Source organism: Ursus arctos, unplaced genomic scaffold (assembly GCF_023065955.2).
Source record: "Ursus arctos isolate Adak ecotype North America unplaced genomic scaffold, UrsArc2.0 scaffold_19, whole genome shotgun sequence".
Classification (NCBI taxonomy): domain Eukaryota; kingdom Metazoa; phylum Chordata; class Mammalia; order Carnivora; family Ursidae; genus Ursus; species Ursus arctos.
The window spans coordinates 33,784,651-33,799,546 of NW_026622863.1; the positions used below are offsets into that span (position 1 = coordinate 33,784,651).

Here is a 14,896-nt window from a genome sequence, read left to right on the forward strand (position 1 = left end):
TGTTGTGTTGTTGTTACCCGTCTACACCTCTCCCCCGCCTCCCATCAGGAGGCCCACTCTGGCACACCCTGGCCATCTTGGGGCTCCCAGGCCAGTGTCCGGCAGAGTGGGCAGGCAACGTGGTACAGAGGATATGGATTTGATCCGGTCAACGATGTGGCCTTTCTGCTGACCAGCTGTGACCTGGGACCACCATTTAGTCGCTCCCAGCCTCCCCTTCTTTCTCCACCTCCCCTCTCGATGGGAGTCCCAGCAGTGCCCCTTTCCCAGGGGCCTTGTGGAGAATAAGCAAGATGGTGCCTGTGACTGCCTGAGGGCCTGGCATCTGGGATTTGCTCGACTTTTGTTGCTCCCTAAAAATATTTCCTGACTTGGTGCGTGGAAATATGCTAACGAGCGGCACAGCCCTCAAGAGTCCTGAGGAGCTCCTCGGATGGCAGAAGTGCCCAGTGGCACGGGAGCACCACGCCCCGGGCACTCCGATTTCCATCCCACAGTGGTGACTGAGGTTGGAGAGTCCGAACATGGAAATATCAGTTCTTCCTCTGTCATTAAACCTCTTGAGCCATTTGTCCATAAAAGGGGGCAGCTGCCATGGCTGGACTCATGATTAATGAGCCAGAACATGCCTCCTGACTGTCTCCACGGAGTGCAGTCCGTGGAGAACAGCCTTGGCCTGCCCTGGCTGGCCCTGCCCTCATGGCCCAGCCTCCAGGCACTGCTCTGCCAAGATCTGGGCCACAGAAGAAGGGGCCCCGGCTCTGGTGCCAGGTGGCCCCTCCCGGGCCCCCAAGATGGGCTGGGCGTGGAGGGCTTGGTTGAGATGAAGCAAGAGGGAGTGGTGAGTGCGTCTGGGGAAGGCAGTATCTAACAGATGGGGTCCTGCTTGACCTTGGTCTTCCAGAGCTGGCTGATCACCCCTGCACTCAAGGCCGACTCCAAGCCAGAGCACCCCTCTCTGTCGTATCTCTTTGGAGTCATCTGTGGGTGAGGGAGGAACCTGGAGAGGTTTGCACAAAGCCCCTCCTTCCTTCTTGTTGAGGCTTGAAAATAATCACCTTGGTATAATGAGCTCCTGCTTAGTACCTGGCACCGTGTTGGGAGTTTAACTTGCTGAGCTCAAATGGTGAACCCTCACTGCATCGTGCCTCTGCCTGCAGCCCCCTCCTGGCTGCCTTCTGGAGCCGCCCTGTGTAGTTACGCTAGCAAGTTCTCACAGGTGCTGAGCATAGGATGCGCCCTTTGTTACTTTCCACAGCACCCTTAAGATAGGTATACTGTTTCCTTTTTTATTGCGGTGTAATTCATATACCATAAAACTCCCCATAGAGGTCATGTGGAAACTCATGGTTAACTTTTCCCAGGTGGCTGCACCATTCCATGTTCCTGCCAGCATGGCTAAGGGTTCTAATTTCCCTGTATCTTCTCCAACACTTGTGATTCCCTTTTTAAAAATAGCCACCCTAATGGGTGTGAATACTGTCTCACTTTTGCAGGGGAGAGAATGGAGGCTCAGAGAGGCCAAGTGACTCGCCTAAGGCCACACAGCCAGCAAGCGGTAGAGCCTGGATTTGACTCTAAAACTTGTGATTTTTCAAAAAATATTTTATCGAAGCATAACATACATGCAGAGAAGTGTACGTATTGTGCCCTGCTGGGTGCATTTTAACAGTGTGCTGCCACCACCCCGAATTAAGACCTGGAACAGTACAGAAACCGCCTCTGGCGCCTTTCTAGCACTGTCCCCATTTGGAGGTAACCAGTAGTATAGCAACTCATCCCAGTTTTCCCAGAATGTTCCTGGTTTTAGTGCTGATCATCCAGTGTCGCAAGAAACCCCCTCAGGCTCAGGCAAACCAGACAGCTGGTCACCCCCAGTAACCAGTGCGCTGACCTCTCACAGCATGCGGGGGATTTTGCCGACTTCTGGACTTGAGATAAATGCAAGTATGCACTCTGTGCTTCTGTGTCTAGTTTCTTTTTCCTCAACGTTAGGTTCATATAATTCATTTGCGTGTCCGTGTAGCCGTAGATCATTCTTTCTCGTTCCGTAGTGTTTCACGGGGTGAATACACCACACTTTCTTCATCCATTCTTCCGTTGATGGACATTTGGGTAGTTTCCAGTCTGTTCCGGTCCGGGGCTGCAGAGTGCTTAGGCAACATGTGTGTACAGGTCTTTGTGGGAACATATGTCCACATTTGTTCGTAGGAACGGGACAGCTGGTTGCAGGGGATACGTGTGTCCAGTTCTTGCAGATACGAATGCACAGTTTTCCAAAGTGGAAGGAGCATTCTAGCTGCTCTGTCTGTATGCCAACGCTTGTCACTGTCTTTCCCATCTGAGCTGTTCTGCTGGAGGATGGTGTGGTGGTGTCACCCTGCGGTCATCCCCCTGATTTTTAACTCACTAGCTGTTATAGACAAAGGCCAGGACATGTGCCCAAGGTCTCGGTTCTCCTTCCACCTCTGTCCTAAATAGCTGTGTGTGGTTGGTCAAGGCTCAGAACCTCCATCTGGTCTGTCTCGGGGGTGATGGTAATATCTGCCTCCCAGGAGGGCTGGAGGTGGAAAGGGCCATACAGAGGTGGGAAGTGGGCACGGGGAGCATGCGGGGTTGCTCCCAGCCTGCAAGGTCCTGACACTAGGGCAGAGGGAGGGATGTCTGCCACCCATGCCTGCTGCCAGCCACTCGGGGCTTCAGTGCGAGCCAGGGCTGGTCCCTCCATCCGCGTTCCCTTCTAGACTCCCTTGGTCAGTTGCGCAGCTGTCAAAGGTGCCCAGGGGCACAGGTGAACAGTGCCATGCCCTGAGAACACAAATTTCTGTCCATGAGCATCCCCCATTTTCCTGGGTAATCTGACTCCTCCCTGTCTCCAAAGCTCCATGATTGTAGGGCCGTGTCCCTTGCCTTCACTGCTGTGTCCCCAGACGCTGGTCTTGGGTTGTACATGTGAGGGGTCCGTGTGTTGAATGACCTCATGAATTCAGTCCCGAGGGGACCGTTGCCCTAGCCACATTCCTTGTGCTCAGTGGCCCACAGGAGGCTACTGCACCAGACCGTGCAGACACAGAGCATCTCCGTCGTCACAGAAGGTTCTGTCGGACAGGGCTGTGCTAGAGTTGCTTAGGCTGTGCAGAACTTGATTATTAAGTTCCCTACAACCAAGGAAAGAAGACTAAACCAAATACCATAAAACACAAGAAGGGTGTATTTTTCTCATGAGAGACTTTCTTGTTCAAATCCAAGTTACTCTTTCTTTACACATAGTTCTAACAAGTTTGGTGTTCTGGCTTCACAGGCTGCAGCAGAAGAGCACTAATCTTGTGAGGTAGGGTGTAGGGGAAGGTCCATTGGCAGCAATAAGAAGTAGCCATTTGGCATTGGGAGAAAGGTTGGAGAAGCCGTTCAAACAGACACAGCATCTCCAGGTCAGGGGCCAGTAAGGGGAGCGGCAGACAGCTGTGTGCCCGAGAGCATCGCTGGGCTGCAGCACGGCTCACCAGTGGGTGGCGGCAGTACCGGTGGCCCTGGGGCAACCAGAAAAGCTGAAATTATGTTGGGTATCTTTGGTTTATGGAAACAAGGGGAGGGGAGTGTGAAAGGCATTTGAGGAGATTTGCTCCGGGACTGGGGCCCAGACTGACCCATGTAGCAGCAAATTGTTACCGCCGCTTTGCTTCTGCGGTACAGCTTTCCCTTTGTGGGATTAAAGGGAACATCAAAATATTTTGACAGGCCTTTCCCAGATGAGCCCGTGTGGGTTTCTGCCCTCGAGGCCGGGGGGAGCCGTAGGTGGCCTGGGGACCTGCGGGGCTGGGTGGCAGGAGGCAGGCAGATTCCAGGACCCCGGCCGTGCCAGGTTCTGGTCCTGGCACCCTCACGTTCTGGCTCCTCTGTGCGTAGCGCACGTTTGCCGTGTGCGTGCCCACAGGTACACACGCCGAGGTTTGGATCCGGCTGGACGAGTTGGCAGAACCTGAGACCGAGGTCACAGTCCTGGCAGTTGTGAGATGGAATCCTGGGTCTGTGACACGTCCTCCCCTCTCGGCACCTCAGTTGTGTCTGTAGCGTGTGGATCGACAGGGATAAATCCAGCCCCTTGCCGGTGTGTGCGGTGTGGTAATATGAGATCATACCTATGAAGTCCTCAGCATGGTGCTGGCCACACAGGCACGGCTCCAGAAATGTTGACCAGGGGCACTTGTGTCTGTCTGTGTGGGAGGAGCTTCACGAGACTTGTGTTTGCAGAGCCTGTGTCCTTCCTCGTCACTGAAAAACCGTGTCACAGACTCTTCACCATACCCCAAAGGTGGAAACCACCCAAAGGTCCTTCAGCTGATGAATGACTAAACCAAATGTGGCAGATCTATTCAGTGGAACACTACTCAGCTATAAAAAGGGGCGAAGTACTGATAGATGGTTCCGTGTGGAGGAACCCCCGAAACATGACACGAAAAGAGCCAGGGAGAAAGGCTACGTGCTGTATAATTCTGTAGAGGTGAAATGTCCACACAGGCAAATCCGTGGTCAGCAGCCCTGTGGGGGAGAGGTGATAGGGAGTGACCACTTCACGGGGATGAGGTCACCTTGTGGAGCGCTGAAAATGTCTTAGAACTAAATTGAGGTGAAGTTGCACAACATTGTGAGTGCGCGAAATGTCACTGAGTTGTACGTCTGAAAATGGCCGGCGTTTCACTGTGTATCACGTGCATTTCATCTCCGTTTTCTAACAGGCAGCAGGGGAAGGTGAGTGGGGACCCTCTCCTCCAGTCGGAGCCCTTCTGTGGTACCACCACGGAGGGAGTGTTGCCATTGTTATGATTATTGTCCTTGTTGACTATCCAGAAGGGCTGGAAGGGACTTCCCTGACCTCTGACCTGCTGTCTCTCTTTTGAGGCCAGGCTGTGTGTGGAGGGGGCGAGTGGCAGGAGTGAACCCTTCTTCATTGCAGGTGGGTGGTGCCCCGTGGAGTCGGACTGTGCAGAACAGGTCCCCCGACACGGTGACTCCAGCAGCTTCCACGCAGGCAGAGAGGGGACCTGTCTGTGTCGTGGCTCACCCGGCAGGGTACCGGGGAGGCACCTACCCCCACCCCGTGACAAACAGCCTGCTGTTCTCAGAAGCCCAGGTTCCCAGGGGGGCAAGGTTCCCCAGCCTCCCATGTCCACTGGCCTGGGGAGTGAGCTCATGGAGGGTGTTTCCAGACCAGCTTCTCCTCTTGGGGTCCGGGAGCGTCTTCCCTGCTCCCCTTCCCAGGAGTGGTGCCGGGCACCTTCCCAACTTGTACCTTGAGTCAGCCTGGAGCCTTATCTTGGGGGTCACAGACATCATGATTCACATTGGCTTTTAGAGAAATCCCCATGGAAACCAGTAGGCAGGTTTGGGTGGGAGGGAGCTGGCTCCCTGGAAAGCAGGGGGATGTGAAGCCTGGGGGCCTCCAGGGGGGTGCTGCCTTTGGTCACCCTACTCCCTGCCCGTTCTGACATGGGAAGTCTGACAAGGTGCCCAGTTTGGAATGGCAGCTCTGAGGGCCTTTAGGGGTCCCTTGGGGGCCTGATGAAGCCCCTCCAGGCTCTGCTGTCTTGAGTCTAGGCATTGAGGGGACACCAGAGAAGAAGCTCATCTCAGAAACAGAAGCAGAAGTAGTGTGTTCTCTTCCTGGTCTGGTAGAGACCCAAGACCCCCCCAGACTAGCCCCTCATCAATCCTCAGAGCAAAAGGACAAAGGCACCCCGACCTGTTCCTCACCTGCCATTGGGAAAGTAGCATCCCTAGGAGCCCATACCCTGGGTTGCAGACTCCTGGGACCCGGCCCCGGGCGCTACAGTCACCTCATGGGCAGTTGGTGGCCAGGGTGGTCCCTCTGAACTTACCTGGGCCGGAGCATGGCTTCTAGCAGGACCCAGCCAGACTTGGGGCCCAGGATGAAGGCCCCCCCCCCAGCCTTAGCCAGGGCTCCCCAGGTCTCTTAATATCTCTTTAATGAGAGCAATTTGGCAATGACGTAAAATATGCTCCTGCCCTTTGTCCCAGTAATTCCATTTCTGGGAATCTGGCCTAAGGAAATAATCCTAAATATAGGGTAGAAAAACATGTTTCACAAGGATGTTCATTGTGGAGTTGTTTATAGTAGCGTAAAATGAAACAACCACACTGTCCATGGTCGGGGGGGGGGAGCCGTGATAAAATAAAGAGCAGCCAAATGTTTTATAGCCACTAAATGATAGTTCTGGAAATTATTGTCCAGAATATAGGAGGCACGTGTGATGTAACATTATAATAAAAAAAAAGAAAGAAAGAAAAAGGCAAGTTACAAAATCAATATGTACCGTATGACTCAGGCTCTGTAAAAAAAAGTCATGTATAAAAAATCCTCAGGAAGGTGATATACCAAAGTGCTAATGAGTGGTCTTGACGTGATTTTATCTGAAAGGTTGCCTCCCGTTCATCATCTTCCAGATTATCTATAATATTGACGCATTGCCTTCCTTAGTCAGGTTTGAGTTATAATTTACATTCAGGAAAATTCACCCTTTGAGCATGCAGATTTGTGAGTCTTGACAAAGGTATACAGTCAAGTAGCTACCACCGTGATGGGGATGCAGAACATTTCCATCACCCCAGAAAGTTCCCCATGCCTGTTGGTAACGGTCCCCTCCTGCTCCCCAGCCGCTGGTGACCGCTGGTCTGAGTTCAGGCCCTGTAGCTGTGCTCATCCTGGAATGTCACGTGGGCGGGAATCATGCAGTGTGCCTCGCCTTGCTTCTACGTGTAGAAATAACCGTTTCTGAAATGTACCTCGCAGAGCTGGATTTCCTAGCTTCCCTCCAGTGGAGGAGCGTTTCATTTTTCCTTTTCATCTGACTCAGCCTTTACCCCACGGAGGAATCTCGTCCGCTGTCCCTCTGATCATCATGTTCAGAGTACCAGGGAATTATCAGTTATCTGTGAAACCGTCCCAGCCGCGTGAAAGTACCGAGGACGAAGGAGTCCGTGGGCAGCACTGGCTCACACCTGAATCCAAAGAGCAGCATTCGGCGGCTTTCAGTCCCGATCCGTCCTCTCTCCCTTGCAAGCCTCCTGGACTCCCGTCTAGGCTCTGTCCGGGAAGACGACCCTGGTAACAACGTGGCAGCAGTTATTTCTCTTAATGAACATTTTATTTTAGGACAGTGTGAGGACGTACAGAAAAGTGACAGAGTTTCCATGTACCCCAAACCCGCTACCCTGGTGGTTAGCATCTCACAGAAACATGATACCTTTGTCACAACCAGAGAACCAACATTGAGAGGCTGTTATTAAAGCCCATGCTTTCTTCAGTTTCCTTTGTTTTTAGCTAATGTCTTTTCTGTGTCCTGGGACCCCACAGTGCATGGGTGGTCGGTCTCTGTAGATACAGGCCTCTCATAGTGGGGACAGTCGCTCAGACTTTCCTGGGTTTTGATGGGTATCGGTCAGGTGTTTTGAGGAACGTCCCTCAGTTGGAGTTTATCTGATGTTTTTCTCACGGTTACACTAGAATTATGGGTCTGGGGGAGGAGGACCCCAGAGGTAAAGTTTATGGTTTCTCACAGTACTTCCTTTTATTGAGCTTTTTGGAATGTTCCAGGTGCTGTGCTAAGCCCTTGACAGACTGGATCTCCTTTAAGGCTTCTTCGAATAATCCTGTCTATTAAATTTTCATTTTACTATTGGATGAAATAGGTTCAGAAAGGTACAGTAACTTGCATAACGTCACACAGTAAGAGACTCAAACACAGGTCCTGTCAATTCTACAAATTTTGCTTTTACCCCGTATTGCTTCCAACAGTGGGAAAGCAGTACATCTGCTATTAAAAACCAGTACGTATTTATTTATACCCAACCTTTCCCCAAAAAGCCTGTGTTGCAACTTCTAATCAAGGCCACATTGAGGGAGCTGAAGCAGGGTCGTGAGAAAGGCAGACACAGGCTGTGAGCAAGCCCCGCCTCCTGGAAATAGCACATGTCAGGAGCCGTCATCTCCTGGAGTGAGCCGCCACGGGCTTGGTGCGGCACCACAGTGCAGAGCCTCGTCCCGTCTCCGGGGTCCTGAGGAGGCTGGTGGGAAGCAGAGGCCTCGAGGCCTCAAGGTGTGCTTCTAGAGAAAGCCTGGCCATTTGCTTGGTCTGAATAATCAAATACTAACAATTTTCAGAATGGGCCTTTCTTTCTTTATATGGTGTGGTGTGGTCTGGCAGTTTCCACATGGGCTGGTGGCCACGTCGTAGCCCATGTTTTCTGGCCTCTGGGTGTATGGAGGGGTCAGTGGGCTGGACTTTGGAGGCCGATCGGATCTTGAAGAGGGAGAGAGGTGGGTGAGGGCCATGCAGAAAGGTGTTTGGCACATCAGGTACCCAGGTACCATTGCTTCTTAAGGGAGATTTCTTTTTAAATTTATTAATTAATTTTTAATTTTTAAATTTAATTTTTTTAAAGATTTTATTTATTTATTTGACAGAGAGACAGCCAGTGAGAGAGGGAACACAAGCAGGGGGAGTGGGAGAGGAAGAAGCAGGCTCCTAGTGGAGGAACGCCAGATCACGCCCTGAGCCGAAGGCAGACGCTTAACGACTGCGCCACCCAGGCGCCCCTAAATTTAATTTTTAAAAGAATCACAAAAACCATCTTCCCAAGGATGTTATGTGTAGTGATTATAAGTAGTACATGGATGAACACTTTTCCATTTAGGAAAATATTCCTTCATTTATTGAGAAAATAACGATCAGCTTCTAAATGCCAGGGTCTGTTTGGGCACTTGGAACAGAACAGGTGGAAATTCTTGGTCCTGTGGTGTCAGAACACTAGCAGGGGAGACAGACAGTCAGTGGCACACGACAAATATTTGAACGTGGGTTCAGAAAATAAATGTGTAACCCATCCTCCAGACCCCTGGTTTCACCGAAATTCTCAGGACAAGATGTGCTGTGGGAGCTGAGTCACAGGCAGCAGAATGTGGAGAACGTAATAGTGCACGGGCTGCCGGCATAGGGTGAAGGGTGAGGGGAGCCCACACATTTGCCTCTGGGAGGTACTGGTGTAACCGTCTTGGTCAGACACAGCGGCTACGGGGATTGGTGCCGGTGAGAAGGGCGGGATGAACTTGGCTGCCGCCCCATCCCTGCCCCCCCACCACCCCCGGGTCCCAGCAGCATTGTTGCACCGCCCGGACTGTTCAGGAGCTTCCAGGCTGTTCCTGCTTCTGCCCCCTCCTCCTGAGGCTGTTTCCCCTGCAGCACTGCTCCAGGAGCCCTGGCAGGGCCCACGCGTCCCTCTGGGAGTGGCTGCCCCTCTCTCCAAGGCATTTCTTACCTGAGCCTTCCTTCCTTTGGCCTTCTGCTCCTCCCCGAACATGCCCAGCAGGTTCCCACCCCTGGGCCTTGGCACAGGCAGGGACTCAGGGACGGACGTTGCCTCCACCTCTCCGGGCGTCGCAGCTCTTAGCCCCGTGAGCTCCTACTTGGAATCTTGGTGCAGCGCTTGCTGTTTATTTGCCTATTTTGTTTGTTTGTTGTCTCTTTGCACGACTGGGCTCCCGTCTTCTCCACTGCTGTATCCCCAGCATCTGGCATGTGGGCCTGTGACGTAATAGGCGCCTAATAAATACATAAAATGAATGAATGAGTGAATGAACAAATTGATCAATCTCTCTTACTTCCTGAGCCTGTGGCCGATCGTATCAGGAAAATTTGAGGCACCTCATGCCCTCGACCCTCTCCACCTCCACCATCACCACCTCTGTATCTCAACTTTGGCAGACGGAAATGGACATTTAAAACCTCACAGAGGTCCAAAACCTGACACTAAAATGATCTTGTCAGGCCATGGATTGTAGATCGCACCCCTTCTTGCTTGCAGCTCAGCGGAGTGGCTGGGGTGCTGATCCCTGAGTCATCAGCTCAGTTCAGCCCTGGCCAGCCTCCTTCCCAGCTGGCCGACCACGGGCAAGTCACTGGACATCTCAGCTCCCCCATCTGTGCAGTGGGATGGCCCTGGTACCTGCCCCGTGGAACCGTTGTGTGGAGGGAAGGAGAGAGCGCTTGCCACCTACCTACGGAGTGCTTGGCACCTGTCAGGGCTTGGGAGATGTTAGCTGTTAGATTCTGCCTTTTCGGCTATGTTACACTTGCCTCTGAATTCTGGTCGAGTGTGGCTTCCTGGGGTCAGAGTGACAAGGACCCTGCTGGGACCTGGTGACCAGTACATTCCCCGGGCTCCTGCTGCCTTCTCTCCAGGACAGGGGAGCTCACTCAGCAATGAGTGGCTATGAATCTTCTCTCTCCCACCCTCACTCCAGCATTGACCAATGATAGCTATCACTGTTCTTTCTTTCCACACAAATTGTTGAGCCCTCACCACATGCCAGGCACTGGGGAGAGAGGGCAAGGACCAGGACAGACATGGGCCTGACCTCCCCATGCTGCAGCCTGGCAAGGAGGCAGACATCAGCAGATGACACATAATATAAGTCCATAATAATTAAATACGGTGTGGGGAGTACCGAGGGTCCAGGGAGGGATGTGACCAGGTGGGTCATAGGGTCTGGAGGGTAGCAGGGCCCCCCAAAGTCCCTGTGGAGCTGAGGCCTGGACAGTAGAAGAAGAGAGGCCAGATATCAGGCCACAACCTTTCTGGGACAAGGGGCAGGTTGAATTTGCAATGCCATCGGCAGGTAGACTGTTAGGATGTGCGGATGAAGAAAAAAAAGCAGGTGGGGCTCGAGGAAGGAGCAGGACCAGACCTGTGGGCCTGGTGAGGGTGGACAGGAGTGTGGGTTTCGTGCTTGCGCCACTGGGAGCTGTGGAAGGACACTGAGCAGGGAAAAGGGGATTGAGTGTGCCGATGCGGAATGTGGCCCTGGGTGCTCGATGGGGAGCGCACATCTGTGGAGGGAGACAAGACAGGGAAACCAGTGGGGGTCTGTGACTGCTTTCTGGGCAGGAGAAGGTGGTGGCTTGGCCACAGTGAGGGCCGGAGAGATCCAGACTCTGCTCTGTGCTGGGCCCCACGGATGCCTAGAGGAACAATGCACAGGCTTTGCCCTCAAGGTGCCCCCAGTCTGGTCCTGACTCTGCACCCCCAAACATGTGGGCAGGTTTCCACCATGACCCGTTTCCACCAGCTGGGCTGCTGCCAGCCAGGAAAGATGGAATTCCTTTGGTTCCCAGAGTTGCCCAGTGTCTGTACCAGTCTGCTTGTTGCCAGGGTGGGGATGTTTTCCGGAACTTTCTTGTGAGGCATGGATATTGTGCCTGATCTTGTAACCAATGTGTGTCCTTTTTTTTCTCTTTTTTCTTTTTTTTTTTTTGCTGCAGCCAACTGGGTACATGGAAAACTCAGTCTCCTACAGCGCTATTGAAGACGTTCAGCTGCTGTCCTGGGAGAACGCCCCGAAGTACTGTTTACAGCTCACAATTCCTGGGGGAACGGTCTTACTGCAGGTAGGAGAAACAAACATGAACAAGCAGTTTCTTCTGCCCTGCCCCCCATGCCCTTACCCTCCTCTTTTCCCTCAGAGGAAGGCAGCTAACCAATCACCAGGAGGAAAGGCGGTTTAGCTTAGGGTGCTCTTTTCTCCAACGTAAGAAAGGTAAGGACTGCAGCCCTCTGAGGGAAAGGAAGAGGGAATGTGCCCCAGCTGAGCTCCCACTGCATGTCTGCTGCAGCCCCGGAGCTTTCTATCTTAGGGTTCTTTTTCTCATAACAAACCTGAGAAAATAGGAATTCTTATCTCCATTTTACAGATGAGGAAACTGAGGCACAAAGCCCTGTTGTTAGGCCTTAAAAGGCTATAGAAAAGCAAGTAAGCAATGGATGCCACCTTTTGCTGTACTTCAAGTGAGGAGGAGGTTCTTGTTGGTCTAAGTCCTGAGACTCTGACGGAAATATGAGCTGTCTCCTTGGGAAAGGGTGCTGTTGGTTGGAAATGATGCACATGTTCAAACTCTCTGAAGCAAAAAGATAATTTGATGCTGTAACTGTCTTAAGGTAATTGGGAAGTCTAAGAGAGGCCTTCAGGCATAGCTTGATCCAGGAGTCAAGTGATACTAATATTCAGTGCCTCTCTGTCTCTCCATCTCCTGGCTCTGCTTCTGTTTGTTGGCTTCATTGTCAGGGAAATTCTCTCCATACATGGGAAAGATGGACATCTGTCCTTTCGAAAATGTGAGAGCCCACTTTCCTTCTAGTATCTTCCTATAAAATCTCATAGAAGATTCTAATTGGTCTGCTGTAGTTCCAGACATCCCAGGGAATGCCCTACCCTACGTTACATACCCACCCTTGACCGTAGGCAGTTGTGTACTCTGATAGTCCTACTAAGACCTTATGGCTGGGGAGAGGTGGGTTCACCAAGAAAGGAATTGTGGCAGAAAAAATTGCTGTAGTACATACGTGTGACATGTTCTTTATCATTCAGGCAGAGCCATCCCAATTTCCAGCAGGGACCCCAAGTCAGAGACTCCTCATTAGAGAGAATGCACGCTCTCTGTTGGGAGAACAGGCCTTCCCTGTAGAAAAAGTTTCTTTCTAACTGTCACTCCAGGGAAATCTGCCCTGAGCCCAAAGAGATGCTTCCCTAAAACATGTTTTCGAAGTGGCCACTAGATTGTGTAACAGCATTCAAGCCAAGAGGCACACAGTTCAGCCTCTGAGGAATGCAGGGCTCAACAAGCTGACTGTAACAGCTGATTCTTTAGAAAACTCCTGTTCTCTACTGTCACCTTTTGGAGAACACCAAAACCGTGCCTGCCTGTGTGTTTTCTTCCTGACTCTGGCACCCTCCACACCGGCCATCTTTCTTTCTTTCACGTGCTCTCATCTCTTCCCTCCTCGCCTCCAGCCAGCAGAGTTCACCTGTCTGTCCTCTGGCCCCTGTGGGCTGGGGTCTGAGCAGCAGTGGAAGATTCAGGGGGGCAATAATGGGGTTTTGTGGAGAAGTTGAGCCGGTCTGTCCCCTGTGGTGGGGAGGAAGGCAAATAAGCCCCTCGGCCCCATCCTTGAAGAGGGATAGCTCTGGGGAGCAGAGCTATAAACACGGGGCTGCAGAAACAGCGGCTAAAATAGAGGCATATCCTGGAGGAGTAGGAGCCCGGAGCAGGGAGTGACTCACTCAGCCTAGGGGTTCCAGAGAAGCCTCCCCAGGGACGGTGACATTACAGCTGGGTGTAGAGGGGTGAGTAGGAGTGTGCCAGGATGGGGGGCACATACTCCGGGCAGAGGGAAGACGGGTGCAAAACATGAATGTAGGAGGGGGGGAGGCAGATTCAGGGCCCCGTGGATGTGTCCAGAGCTGTTAGGTCACAGCCAGATTGTACGGGTCTTGTTGGCTGAGTGAAGAAGCCAAGCCTGTATCCTGAGGGCCGTAGGGAGCCATTGAAAGCTCTTAAGTGGTAAAGGGGACAAAGGAGGGAGCCGTCTAGTTGCAGGGCAGAGAGGGCTGAATATGGGAGTGTCAGAGGGAGGCGGGGGTGGGGGGAAACCTTGAAATAGTCCAGCTGGAGGAGGGAGGGCCCTGAGCCCCCATCTCTTTGAGTGTGTAGCGGTTGTTGCTTCGTCAGCAGGAGGGCCTCATTGCTTCTGGGACCAGAGGGGGCAGCGTACCCCCAAGGAAGACCGAACAGCAGTGAGGCTGGGAGGGATGTGGGTTGCTGGGCAGTGGAATGTCCCTTTAACCCAGGCCGTGGGGACCGAACAGCAGTGAGGCTGGGAGGGATGTGAGTTGCTGGGCAGTGGAATGTCCCTTTAACCCAGGCCGTGGCTGCGGGCCGGCTGTGATGACTCGCCTGGCTGGGGCTGCATCCGGCGGTGGCCTCACGGCAGAGCTCCCCCTGCCGAGCTGACAGGCGGGTCTGCTCCAGCATCGCCCTTGCTCACTTGCTTGCTGCCCCCACCCCCGGCGCTGTGGACAGAGGCTGGAGCAGCAGGGCAGGACTCGGAGCTAGGACGGGGAAGCAGACCCAGCCCTCCCCCCATTACTCGGGGAGCCCAGGTGGGTGCAGCACCCCCTCCCGCCTCAGTCTCTCTTTCCGCCACTTCCATCCGCTTCTACCTTATTTCCTTCTCGTCATCACCCTCCTCCCCCCCCCCCCCCCCGCCGTGATTTGTGGTGGCGTGTGGCCGTCTTTTACATAAATGGCTTCCGAGTCATCTTGGAGGTGGGCTTTGGGCTGGGAGGCCCGTGTGATTGTGAGGTGGCTGGGGGGCACCTGGAGCCCCAGGCTGGTGTTCTGAGGTGCCAGGCACGGCACGTCTCACGTGCCCTTGTGACAGTCAGCAGGTTGCGTTGCTTTGGGTTTGTCCTGGTTCTTATGACAGGACCCAGAGTGGTGGTGTGATGGAGCAGTCCTCCCTGCTGTGGGTGGAAGACGGGCCGAGAAGCCCCCAGGGTGCCCGGGGGACAAGGCCGACAGGACAAGCTCTGTCTGGGTGCTCCTGGTCGGCAGAGGGTGAACATGCCTTGAGTCGTGCTGTCCGGCAGCTGCCACTGGCCACACAGGGTTGTCTGCGTTGTAACGTATTGCATCAAATGAAGAGTGCAAATCCGCGGGCCACTGGCCACATTTCCAGGGCTCAGGAGCCACATGGACCTAGTGGTTGCTTATTGGACAGCCCAGAGGAAGAACGCTGCCATCATCACAGAAAGTTCTGCCGGACGGGGCTGGACCCTAGCACTTTTCATTCTGACCCCCTGCTCCAGGCACTGCTTCCCTGCCGGAGGAAGTAGTCATGTAGTGCTGGAGGGTCTGCAGTCTTCCATCATCGCTGAAGAGGGTCCTGTCCTGCTGCACGTGTGCGGCTGTTCACTACCTAGGAATCCTGTTGGGCTTGCAGGGGTCCCCACCCTCACCTGCCCGTCTCTCACTCCGGAGTCTCT

General features: G+C 53.3%; 1 protein-coding gene across 1 annotated transcript in view; it reads left to right on the top strand.

The window, feature by feature from the left end:
• Positions 1 to 14,896, top strand: part of CMIP (c-Maf inducing protein) — a 231,421-nt gene that overhangs the window by 130,422 nt on the left and 86,103 nt on the right. The window contains exon 2 of the mRNA XM_026495307.4: positions 11,337 to 11,462. Within this exon, the coding sequence (XP_026351092.1) occupies positions 11,337 to 11,462 (126 nt within the window). The remainder of the gene's footprint in view (positions 1 to 11,336; positions 11,463 to 14,896) is intronic.